At 63.0% G+C, this 11,578-nt stretch overlaps 1 protein-coding gene across 14 annotated transcripts in view; it reads left to right on the top strand.

Moving 5' to 3' along the window:
• Positions 1-11,578, top strand: part of SHANK2 (SH3 and multiple ankyrin repeat domains 2) — a 469,884-nt gene that overhangs the window by 191,357 nt on the left and 266,949 nt on the right. For 13 of the 14 annotated variants that reach the window (XM_040465727.1, XM_040465726.1, XM_040465725.1 and 10 more), the window contains one exon: positions 4,593-4,908. In XM_040465727.1, the coding sequence (XP_040321661.1) occupies positions 4,593-4,908 (316 nt within the window). Of the gene's footprint in view, positions 1-178; positions 871-4,592; positions 4,909-11,578 lie in introns of those variants that run through there. The other variant, XM_040465732.1, reaches the window with a different exon arrangement.

Genomic DNA, 11,578 nt, shown 5'->3' with positions numbered 1-11,578 from the left:
GTGGGGGGGTGGTGGGGGGGGTTAGTTAGTTTGTGTTCTCTCTCCTTAAAAAGAACGAAAAGCGGGGGGGGGGGGAGGAGGAAATCCTGTTTCCTCCAGGGTAATCGCCACGGTGGGGTGAGCCGGGAGAAGCGATAGGTGCTTGCGTCTGATTCCTTCCGACAGAAATCTGGGTCACGTTCAGAGATTCCAGAAGGCCGGCGAGGGCTGCCCGGTTAAACGTGGGTCTGGCGCGGGGCTCATCTGGCACCGGGGCGTTCCGTCTTCTTGCCTCGCTCACCGCGTCTGCTGGCGGACAAACAAGCAGCGATCCGGGCAACTTGGCTTTCTCTTTAAAAATAAACCCGGAGGAGCACAGCGCGTTATTTTTAGCGCCCGGCGCGTCGGAGCAGCCGTGGCCCGAGCCTCAGCCTGAGTCTGCTCGGGGAGTCGGGGGCTCGGGGGCTCGCGGCTGCCTCCGGTGTTTCCCGGCCGCCCCGCCGGCGGAGGATGCCCGCCTCGTTCCGCCCTCCTCCCAGAGGCACTGATCACAAAGGCAGAGAGTAGAGCTGCTCACATGATGGGCGCCAGCAGCGGCCGCAGGGTTTGAGAGCAGCCCCAGGCTACGCACGGTTGGTTCCCAGCTGACAGACAGAATATGGGGTGGGCTCTGTCGCCAGCGCGCCGGGGCTCGCTTGCCCCGCCGTGCTCGGAAGCGCGCAGCGCCCAGACGCCCGCCGCCGCTCCCCGGGTCCACGCCGCCGCACCGCCGAGGGGCCGGGCAGCCTCCCTTGCCTTCCTCCCGTCTGCGAAGGTTATATAATGAGCCGACTGCTGCCAGAGTCAGAGGGAAGATGAAGTCTTTGTTAAATGCCTTCACCAAGAAGGAAGGTAAGGGCGAGCTGTCGGGAGCGCGGTGCCTGGGCGCTAGCGGTTTCTCACTGCCTCTGCGGGGCAGCGGCGGGGGGCACTCCGGTCCCTCCCGGAATCGCTGCCGGTCCCTTCTCATCACGTAAGGGAGCGATCGCTTCTGGCGCGTGACCGGGCTTTGTGGCGGTGGGTCTGGAACGCGAGCCCCCCCCCCCCCCCCGGAGGGTGCCGTTTTGTCTGCCTGGGTTCCTAAGTCCCCGGCCCCTGGTACCGTCGCGTTCCGGAACGTGCCGCGTGGGAAACTAAGTCCTATGGAAAACAAAGGAAGTTTTGACTAGTCCGTCCGCTCCCTGGCGGCCGCCGGGCGCTTGCTCGGGCACGAGGAGGGTCGGGACCCGATGCTGGCCGCGCCGACAGGGCGGACGCGTTGGGAACCACTCCTGGGCTCTCCGTGGCCATCTCGATGGAGACGCAGTGTGGCAGACTCCGAGAGTGCATATGCTTTTTGTCACACCTTGTGTAATTTCTATTGTGGAAAGAAAATGTATAAATAAATGCATGTAAGACGGCTGAGAAAATATCCGCCCACTGAGAGTTTGCAGATCGCCTGAAAGAAGGAAACAGTTGGGTGGAATATTAATCATTTTCAGACAGGAAAAGAGTTATTTTTAACCCTTTTCGCAAAAAAAAAAAAATATAAAAAAAAAATCAACATTTCCACGGATGGCTCCAGTGAGTTTCTCAGACAGGGAACTCCTGTCTTGTGAAATCAGGTTTATGAAGACATTACTTTGGAGGAATTAGGAAGGTACTTACCAGCCCGAGCCGTAAAACAAACATGGAAAAAATTTCCAATTATCTTACACGGGAAACTAATTTAATGCGAGTCTTGGTGATTAGGTGAGACGATTGTCATTTGAATGCTCGCCCTGACATTACCTATGCGATTCTGTTTGAGTATGTCCACCTGATCCCCAGGGCAGGCTGTGTTTCAAAACACCCCGGCCCCTCCACCCCCTACCCCCCCCCCCCCGGGGCATCAGTCCTTCAGAATTCCAACCACTGCCCACGCCCCCACTCGCAAAGCCGGCTTCAGCCCCTGTCTTGGGAATTGGTCTGAAACACGGCGTTTGTCCGGGCTCATTTTCTTACATCATTAACCCAGATTCGTCTTGTGGTACTTTGGGTTTTGTCATCCACGCACGGCGTGGAGACGCTCGTTGGGGTTCATTCCATGTGTCTTCTGTTTTTTCGTAGATTTTTCTGCCCGCGTGAGTCTGTCTCAGCCATTGGCAGGACCGCCCCCTCCCCCAGTTCCTGTTAAGGGCATTAATAGCTTAGAGTCACATCAGTCAGACAAATGGACCCAACTCCATCGCCGGGGAAGCTGGAGGCTCTGGCAGGAGTTCACGTCACAGAATGCACGCGTTTCCTCGTCTGGGGGGGGGGTCCCCCCCCCAGGGGTAGCGTGAGCCCGGGCCTCTCCTCGGGGGCGGGAGGTGGGGGGAGGGGAAGCTGGTCCAGGAGGCCGAGGGCCGGGTCACGCTTTCCGCTTGCTGTAGCTGCTTGAGGGGTTGGCTTTCTCGCTGTGACACAGTCCTTCAGCTGGCAGACCCTGTGCACGAAAGGCAACCATCCTCTGGGGCGGGTGGTGCAGTCATCAGCCCTTTGCGCGGTCTTCGGTCCCCCACCCCTTTGCCAGGCAGGTCTCAGGTCACCCCAAGGCACCCACCGGCAGCTGCATTTTTCAGACCCTAAAGGATGAGCGCTCAGTCCTCACAGGAGTCATTCCGGCCTCTGTCTGCCCAGGGGCAGTGACCGATGAGGCTGTCCCTCACGACCAGCAGACCACCAAGTGGGGGATGTCCTGGCAGGTGGGGTCAGGCCCTGCTGATCCCCGGTGGGCTGAGCCCCTTAAGAGACGGGCGTCCCCGGAGGAGGACGCCGCCGGCCTTTCCCGTCGCCCGCCTCTCTCCCAGCCAGGCCGGCGCGTGTGTGTTTCCTTTGAGGAATTCAGAGTGGGGTCCCGGCCGCGTCCTGCTTGGACAGGGGTCGGGTCGGAATGAGCGCACGCTGCCGCGTGTTGAAAGAATGTGACCTCCCGACGTGTCCCTTCCAGAGGCTCAGCAGCTGTTCTGGACGTGGGTTCCCAGTGCCCATCCCGAGCCTCCTGCCGTTTTCACGCGTCGTTCCCGAGTTGGCTCCGTCCCTGCCTTCCCGGACCGTCCTGCATCCTGGCGAGGCGGTGAAGGGGTGACTGGGTCACAGCTGTCTCAGTGGAGCCCGGACAGCGCCACCTCTGTCCCCTGTGAGCCCGGCTGCCCAGTGTGGTCGTCGCTGAGAGCAGGGGTTGACGTCAGGCCCAGGCTTCGTGAAGGGTGCACCTGTCCTTAGTTTTCATGAAGTACTTCACCGCAGCCTCTGACCTTGGGCAGCGCGGATGGCAAATTGTGCTCGCGACACTCTTGTCCTCTGAGACGCTGAGACTCCCGTCTCCAGCCAGGCTCCCCTGGGAGGGCACGCGCAGCCCCAGTCTGTGTGCACTGACGGCCCTGGCCTCAGGCGGCACAGGCTTGGGAGCTCGCTCGCCCGCTTCGTCCCAAAGTACACCAACCCCATGGCGAGCGGGAAGCTGCCCACGTGTCAGGACCTCGAAGGAAGCCCGCGTCCCCGGCTCCTGGGGTCATCGGCATCTGACTTCTCCACAGCCTGGAGGGCTGCTTCTCTTTACATGCGTCTTCTTAGAAAGGACACTTTCTATTTCTGGCTCCAGCCCGCGGAGCAAGCCCGAGTGGTTGCAGCGTGCACGCCTGCACCCACGGTCCCCGTGGGCAGTGTCCTCGTTCTGAGTCTCTGGGACGCTGAACTCGGCAGAGTAAGGGCCTCGCCTGCAGTCTAGAACTTCGTAGGAAGACGGGTGAGGTGGGCTCACCTCTTCCTGCTTCACCCTGCGGGGCCTGGTTTGAAGGGTGGACAAAGAAGCATGCCTGGAACCGAAGCAGACACCTTGGACAGTGCTTGGAGGGCCGTGTGCGTGTCCTGGGGCGGCTGTGACACAGTCCCGGAGACGGGGGGCTTACCCAACAGGATTTATTGTCCCCCTGTCCTGGTGGCCGGAGCCCGAGGTCCAGGCGTGGGCAGGGCCGGGTCCCCCCGAGGCCTCTCTCCTTGCGTGTGGATGGCCGTCCTCTCCCCGTGTCCTCACGGGGTCGTCCCTCCGTGCGTGTCTGTGCCCTGATCGCCTCTTGTTACACGGACCCTGGTCACACGGGATCAGGGCCCACCCCGTGGCCCCGTGTTACCGTACCCACCTCCGTGGAGACCCCATCGCCAGATGCCGTCTGGGGCGCAAAGGGTCAGGACTCCAACACCGGACTTGCAGGGGGACCCAGTTCAGCCCACACCAGGGGCCAGGCTTGGGTCGCGGTGAGGACGTACCTGTGGCCGTCTCAGTGCCCCGGCTGCGTTGTGAGGCCCTCACACGCGTCTCGGCTGCGGACGGAGCGGGGCGCTGGCCCTGATGGAAGTCGGACCCCGAGTCCCTTCCATGTCAAGCGTTGGCTTGAGCCTCCGTGAGATGGAGAGGTTCTCAAGTGTCCGCCTATCACTGCTTCTGTGTCGGGGCGGGTTCTGCGCACGGCAGGGACCGGCGGGGGCTCAGGGCGCGTGCAGGGGCGTGTCCGCACCCTGCACGGAAGGTGCCACGGGTGCGCTCACCCCCCGCCTTGTTCTCTCCCACCCAGTGCCCTTCCGAGAGGCCCCGGCGTACTCCAACCGGAGGCGGCGCCCCCCCAACACGCTGGCCGCCCCCCGGGTCCTGCTACGCTCCAACAGTGACAACAACCTCAACACCAGCGCGCCCGACTGGGCCGTCTGTTCCGCCACCTCCCACCGCAGTCTCTCGCCCCAGCTGCTGCAGCAGACGCCCGGCAAGCCCGAGGGGGCCGCCAGGACGCTGGGGGGCTACACCCCCGGGCCCTACAGCCGGTCACCGTCGCTCAACAGGCTGGGTGGTGCCCTCGAAGATGGCAAGAGGCTCCAGCGGCCCTGGCACGTCGGGTAAGGAGTGGCCAGGGTGGAGGGGGCTAGCGATGAGCCAGGGGGCTCCCGCGGGGACCAGGAGAGGGGGCCCTCCCTGCTCCATGGCTCCTGGTTTCTAGGGCTCAGGGCACGCCCAGAGGCTGGCCAGAGCACCTCTGTTACTCCAGCCTGGATGCCGGGTCACCCGCACGAGCACGTGCCCGTAATGACCTCTCAGGGCAGGTGCGGGAGGCGGGGCTGAGCTGCCTGGAGTGACCTGGGGCTGGGGCTGGCGTCTGGGGCCTCGTTTCCTTTCCCTGTGCTTTGGACTCTGGCTTCCCAGAGTGAAAGGCGAACAGAGAGGGCGCTAAGGCCACCAGCCTGCTCCTTGCCACTTCTTCCTAATGCCGCATTTAAGGCAAACGCCCCTGCCCGATCCAGAACCCGGGGTCCCACTCGGGGTCTGGGCCCTCCCCCCATCAACATTGGCCACCTGGTCATGGAGAATTGCTCGCGTGAGGATGGGGCTTGGGCCCGGGTCCTCACGCTCCCACTGGCCGGCCCCCTGCCTGCTGGTTCCTGGTTTCCACGCCTGCACGTGGCGTTCCCAAGCGTCTGTCCCCTTGATCTCTGTCCTCACCCGTGGTGGCCCAGGAAGGCCCGCTGACCTGTTTTCCTGGCGAGCACAGGTGAGGTGTGGTGCCCGCTTGGCCCAGCGTGTCACCGGATTCCCTGACCCACCTTGTCCCATCCCCCCCACCCCAGGGCTCTGAGGGCACTTGGTTTGCCAAGCCTGCCACATGAGGCTTGCTGACACCATGTCCCCGGCTGACGTCTGTGATGCTGGGGACACGGGGGCCACCCCCCGGGGGGCTCTGTCCCACAGGTTCCGTGTGTTCAGAGTGGGGTGCAGGCGGGGAGCCTGGGATGGGAGGGAGGGTCCGTGCTTCACACGGTCCCGACTGGGAGCTGACGGCTGTGCTCCGAGCAGCAGCGGGCAGGTCTCCGGATGGGGGAGGACGCGCCCGCGGGAACCATGTCCCCCGGCCGCTGGGCGGGGGTCTCGGGCCTGAGGCTCTGTCTGGACGCAGGCACGATCCCAAGCCCACATCAGCACCTCCGCCCCGGCACTGCCTGGCAGTCTCGTTCTCCAAACAGTGAGATCCAGTTTCTGGCTCTGGTCTAGATTCTCAACTCTGAGTCGCCCCGAGGGAGAAGTCCCAGGTGCTAAGAACAGTTTAAAGCTAAATTAAAGGTTTCCCCCGAGGCGGCAAATCACACTGTTCGCTGGAATCACGGCTATCATTTTAAGAAGAGCGTGTCCCCTTCCTCCACGACGAAATCTAATACGATGCCGACGGCACTGTGGCCGGGGACCCCCAACGCCGCACACAAAATACTGCTTGTGAAGGGGAGGGAGGAAAGGCACCGCTGTGCCTTGCCGGGGCCCTGCCTGGCTGTCCCTGGTGTCCTGTGCGCACGTGTGAGGTCCTTACAGCGGCCTGTCCTGAGCACCCAGGACTTCCGGGCCCACGTTCTGGACTCCGCCCTGGGCCAGCTACTTAACACTTTGTGCCTCATCCACACAATGAGGGTCAGGGGAAGCCCGGCGCCCCGGGGCTGTCTCTAAGATGGGATGAATGAGCTCATGGCCGTGCCTTGCGCTCGCTAAGTGCTCTGTCTACGCAGGCCCTTAGGTGAAGCTCCAATCTGCGTCCAACCCAGGACTGGGCGCTTGGCCAGGCCGACTGCCTGTGTCACCCAGAGCTCCGGGCAGGACGGTCAGCCGTCCAGGTTTGCCTGGGACCATGGGGTCGTCCCCAACCATCGGCCCGCTCTCTGTCCTGGCCCAGCCGGTGCACTGCCCCGGGAAGCGGTGCCCCGATCCTTAGTCCTACTGTCTCTGCCTTGTCCGGCCTTCCTCCCCCACCCTGACAGGTGTCTCTGTTCAGGATCCAGCTCCCTTGATGGACAGGAGCCACTCTGTGACAGGAGCCGTGAGCTGCTGGGGGGCTTCCCCCAACCCTCCTCTGTCCTAACGGGGACCTGCCGGGCACCCCAGCTGCCCCTGGGAAAGGTGGGCCTTTGAGCCGCACGGCAGGCTGTCTGCTTCCTGGCGAGGAGACCACGCTCTGGCCTTTCAGACCACGTCCAGGCGTGGAGCTGGCTGCACAACCAGCCCCGGGGATGGGGGAGGCTGGATGCCGGTTCCACAGCATGGCCCCCAGGCCTTGTGGAGGGCTCAGGGAGGTGGCCGAACCCCTCCAGTCTGTCTTTGTCTTCGTAGCTCAGAGCCCAACCCTTCCCCGGGGCAGACGGACCCTGGCTGGCGGGGGGGGGCCTTGCAAGGAGGCCCCCAGAGCCCTTCCTGGTTCTGGAAGAACCCAGGGTGGGGTTAGGAGGCCCCACGTGGTGGAGGGAAAAGCCTGCTCCGTCTACACACGCTGTCCCCACAGTAGCTGCTCCGGAGGCCCCCCCACCCGTGGAGACCCCGTGCCGAACCGCCGGGTCGTGTTGAGCTCTGCTCCTGCCCTCCGTGGGACTAGACGCGTGACCGTTCTGTGCGGTCTCCTGTGTAGCGAGGGGCTGGTGGTTTGTGATGAGGGTTAACTTGAATTTGACTCCCGTCAGGCTCACGTTCTGAGGTCACGTGTGGCTCACGGTGGGCTCCCCAGAAGCGTTTGCCGCTCTTGGCTGTCACCGAGACCTTTAGAAGGACCCCGTGGCCACCGTGGGCCGGCACTGGAGGGTGTCCGGGGCCACCGTCCGGGTGACAGCTCCAGCCACGAGGCAGGAGAAGCAGAGGAAATCACGTCGGCCCGGTGGAGGGAGACCCAGACTCCTGACACGAGGATTTGTCCTCAGGGCCCCCCTTGTCCCCTCCCTTCCCTCTCGCCACCGGCAGGGAATCCCGGACACTTAGCAACGTGATCAGGCAGAGCCCTTTTGCTGGAATGCCGAGCTAAGGCCCCAGAAACCCCAGCCGGAAATGCGGCGGGCGCGTCAGTGTGGCCAGACCCGCAGGTGCAGACTCGGTGGCTGGGTGGGAGAACCAAGGCGTCCCCAGCTGCCCGAGCCACTGGCTGGCTCCTGCTGGCACGGCTGACCGGAGCCCTCCCCTGCAGGGCTCTGTGCTGTGGGCAGGGTCAGCCTCCCCCGCGGAGCTGGCCTCCCATAGCCAGCTGACCTGAGTGCAGAACAGAGAGGCAAGGAGGTCTTTGCCTTTGCAGGTCAGAACCCCTGTACCTGCAGACCCTTGCGTGGGCCTCAGGTGCGGGGCTCTGCACACCCCTGCCTACCACGGCGCCCTCTGGTGGCACCCACGGGCATGGCTCGTCCGCGTCCCTGAGGACCCCTGGCCCGTCGCCCAGCAGCTGAATGTGGAGAGGAGGACCCGGGGGCCCGCCGGGACCCCTCCCTCCAGTGACCTCGCAGGCTGCCCTGGTCTCAGCAGCACAGGGAAGCATTCTGGCCACCCTCTCATCAAGGGAGCATCTCTTGGTGGGTTTAGCTCAGCACAGTGGGGAAGGCTTCTGCTTCTGGGTCCAGGCAGAGAGATCCAGTGCAGCCCGGGGCCGGCTGGTGGCATCTCTCTGAGCCTGAGCCGTCGGGCAGAATCCGGCGGGGCCTCCGCAAAGTCTTGTACCCAAGTTACTATCGTGTTCCAGAGCCTGCCCGCGGGAAGCTGAGGCCATGTAGGCGCTTTTGGGGTTTCAGATCGATGAGATGGCAGGTGCCCGGCGGCCCCCCAGTGTGGGGGGCCTGGCCATCCAAGGGGGTCCAGGTGTTGGGGCGGCAGGTGCCCGTGGCCCTCTGGGGGAAGGTGACATCAGCATTGCCAGTAAGTGCCCCCTGAGTGGCGCCTGCCTGCCCGTGAGCGCCCGGGAAGGAACGCCAGCCGGAGACAAGGGCCTCGAATCCCAGAGCAGGTCTGCTCACAGAATAGAGCCTTTGGATGGAGCCGCAGACTTGAGAAGTGAGAGGCCCCGTCCCCTTCCTTGGAAGGTGGAAATGGGCTCTGGAAGGTTCTGGGGCGGCGGGAATCCATCTAGCCCTACACGCCGTTTCCAGGAGACAAAGTGCCCATCTTGTCAGGCTTGTGGGTGTGAAGGGTCTAGCTTGGGTCTCCCTCCACGTCTGCCTGCGATCCCTCTCCCTGCTTCCTGGGGGCACGGGGACCACAGCTCTGCTCCCCCAGAGGAACCGGGACCTGGCTTCCTCAGTGAGAACTCAGTGCAGCGGCTGCTCCCTGCCTGTGCCTGCCCTGACCCAGAAAGGGGGTGGGGGTGAGCTCCAGCCAGCTGGGGTGCGGGCAGGGCTGGGGTGCGGTCTGGGCGGAGGTGGGCGCCGGGTGGCCCTCCTGCTGCCCCACCGCTGCCTGACCTAGTGCGCTGAGGGCGCGTCTGTCCGGGGTTGTGTCTGTCGCCGGGCAGGCGGGTGGGGCCGGGCCGAGGGGACCCACCATGGGGGAGCAGGTACATCTTGGCTGCTGAGGAATCAGTGTCCAGGCACCTCACGGGCCGCCCCTCACCTGCCACTCTCTCTCCTTCTGCGTTTGGGGACGTTCAGCCTTTTGTTGCCTCCGTTGGTGACACAGATGTGCGAGTTCCCAATCTCCTCCGCTCTGGGCGCTCACCGTGTGGAAGTGAATGCCGTGTCCCCACCCCAGAAATGAGGGTAGGAGACACATAAGCCCCTGACAGAGCCGCCCCCCGCCATGAGTCAGAGCTCAGACCTCTGTGGGGGATGGGGGGGGGCTCCATGGAGGAGGGGAGATCCCCAAGTGGGGAAAGAGGCGGGCCCCCCGGGCCCAGGGAGGGGTGAGGGGTCCAGTGTGACCGGAGCAGACAGCGGAAGGTGTCAGGAGGGGGCACGTTCAGAGCGGCTCCCCATCCCTCGGGGGCTCCTGAGACTTCCTCTCCCCGCCGCCCTCTTCTGCTTGGAGCCAGGGGTGGCCTTGGGCTTGCAAACGGCCAGGAGCCCAACTACAGCGGAGCGTGGGTTACCATGGAGGGTGTTGGAGCGGCTGGACGGAGCCCGTGTCCAGTGGCTGTCACGTCTCTAGAGTCCACCAAGTCCCGGCTCACAGGGGTGCCCAGCTGGTGTCACTGTGGCCAGTGGGATGGGACATGCCGATGACCATCCATCCCCAGATCCCTTCTCAGGACCCCACGTGGAGGCTGTGGGTTGTGGGGTGCCGTTACTGGAACAGTAGAGGCAGGGCAGAGCACAGAGCCCACGCTGGGGCCACCGTGCCCAGGGCAGTGAGCGCTGAGGATTCCCGTGCGTCTTCCTGGCCCGGGGGCAGAGAGGTGACGGTGCTGATGGCACAGGGGGTGACGCAGGGTCTGAGAGTCTATACCGAAGACACAACGATCAGCGGACGGTAAGAACTTGGGACCTTTTGGGTTGGACGTGCCTTACCGTCTTTGCCAAGCTGCAGCACTCTCCTTCTGCCCACTCGCCCTGGGTGAGCCAGGAACCTGGGGAAACCCCGATTTTAGCAGGTCCCTGTTCACCCTGGACAGCTGGGAGCTGGCTCGGTTCACTCGTCCGTGTCACTCCACAGCCGGCCCCCCAATTTTCTGATACGGAGAACTCAGCGATTTGGCCCTTCGACCCAAACAAGTGCTTTGAATTGCATCTGGCTGTTCTTGGACAGAGCACAAGGGAAGTGTTGACAGTGTGGGGTGTGGAACTTCAGACCATCCTCCCTGTGCAGGCGGGATGCAGGGGGCCCAGCCGGTCCCCCCATGCCTCCTTTCCCGGGAGGGGATGGCTCTCCCATCCCCAGGCCACGGAGGAGCTCTGCTCTGGCTTCTGCCGTGGGAAGCTGGAGCCTGGAGGACACAGTGCATAAACAGAGGATGTTGTGAGCATGAGACACCTTTCCCCGCAGGGGAGGGCATGGTCACCAGGGCTCATCACGGCGCAGAGCAGGGAGCCCTGGGCTGGGATCAAGGAGCTGGGATGTGAGGTCAGCTGTGTATCAGCGTCTAGGTCACTGTTTATGGAGACTCTGTTTTCCATCTGCAACATGGGACTTAGCGAGGTTCAAATGAACGGGGAATGAGAAGATGCTTTAGCTCTTGTGGGAGGTCCAACGTCACTGCACTAGGCAATGCCTACACCACGCAACACTCTGGTCTTCGGGGACTGATTCCTGTTCTTAGACAAAGCCTTTCCAGGCATGGAGGGATGGGCTAGGGAACTGACCGTCTGCAAACAGGCTCGGGAAACAACTCCCCAGATCGGAGCTGTGTTCACTCTGACTTCTCTGCCCAGTGACGCACACTCTGGTGCCAGTTGGAAGCAGGCAGCTGACACAGGTAACTTGTTACCCACTTACCAGTAGAAGCAGGGAGTGGTCATGGTGCTAATGTTCGCTTAGCACCTACAGAGACTGCTTCCTGTTGACTCCTTCTCCAGTCACTGTGGACCCTCCCCTCTTATCAGAGAGGGAAACAGGCTTCAAGAGGTTAAATCACTTGTCTAACATCTGTAGTAAGAGGTCAGCTGGGCATCTGGCAGGGTCCCTTTTGAAATTTGGGTGGATGGGTAAAGATGAAGTTCAGATAAGTGGTAAGATGGAGAGGTGGGTGGACAGATGAATAGATGGACAAGTGGATAGATGGATGGATGGATGGATGGATGGATGTGGGTGGGTGGATGGATGGATGGATGGATGGATGGATGAGAGGATGGGTGG

Source organism: Herpailurus yagouaroundi, unplaced genomic scaffold, assembly GCF_014898765.1.
Source record: "Herpailurus yagouaroundi ecotype Mexico unplaced genomic scaffold, PumYag 569, whole genome shotgun sequence".
Lineage (NCBI taxonomy): Eukaryota > Metazoa > Chordata > Mammalia > Carnivora > Felidae > Herpailurus > Herpailurus yagouaroundi.
The sequence above is the reverse complement of the archived record's forward strand: the minus strand, read 5'-3'. Positions and strand labels throughout refer to the sequence as shown.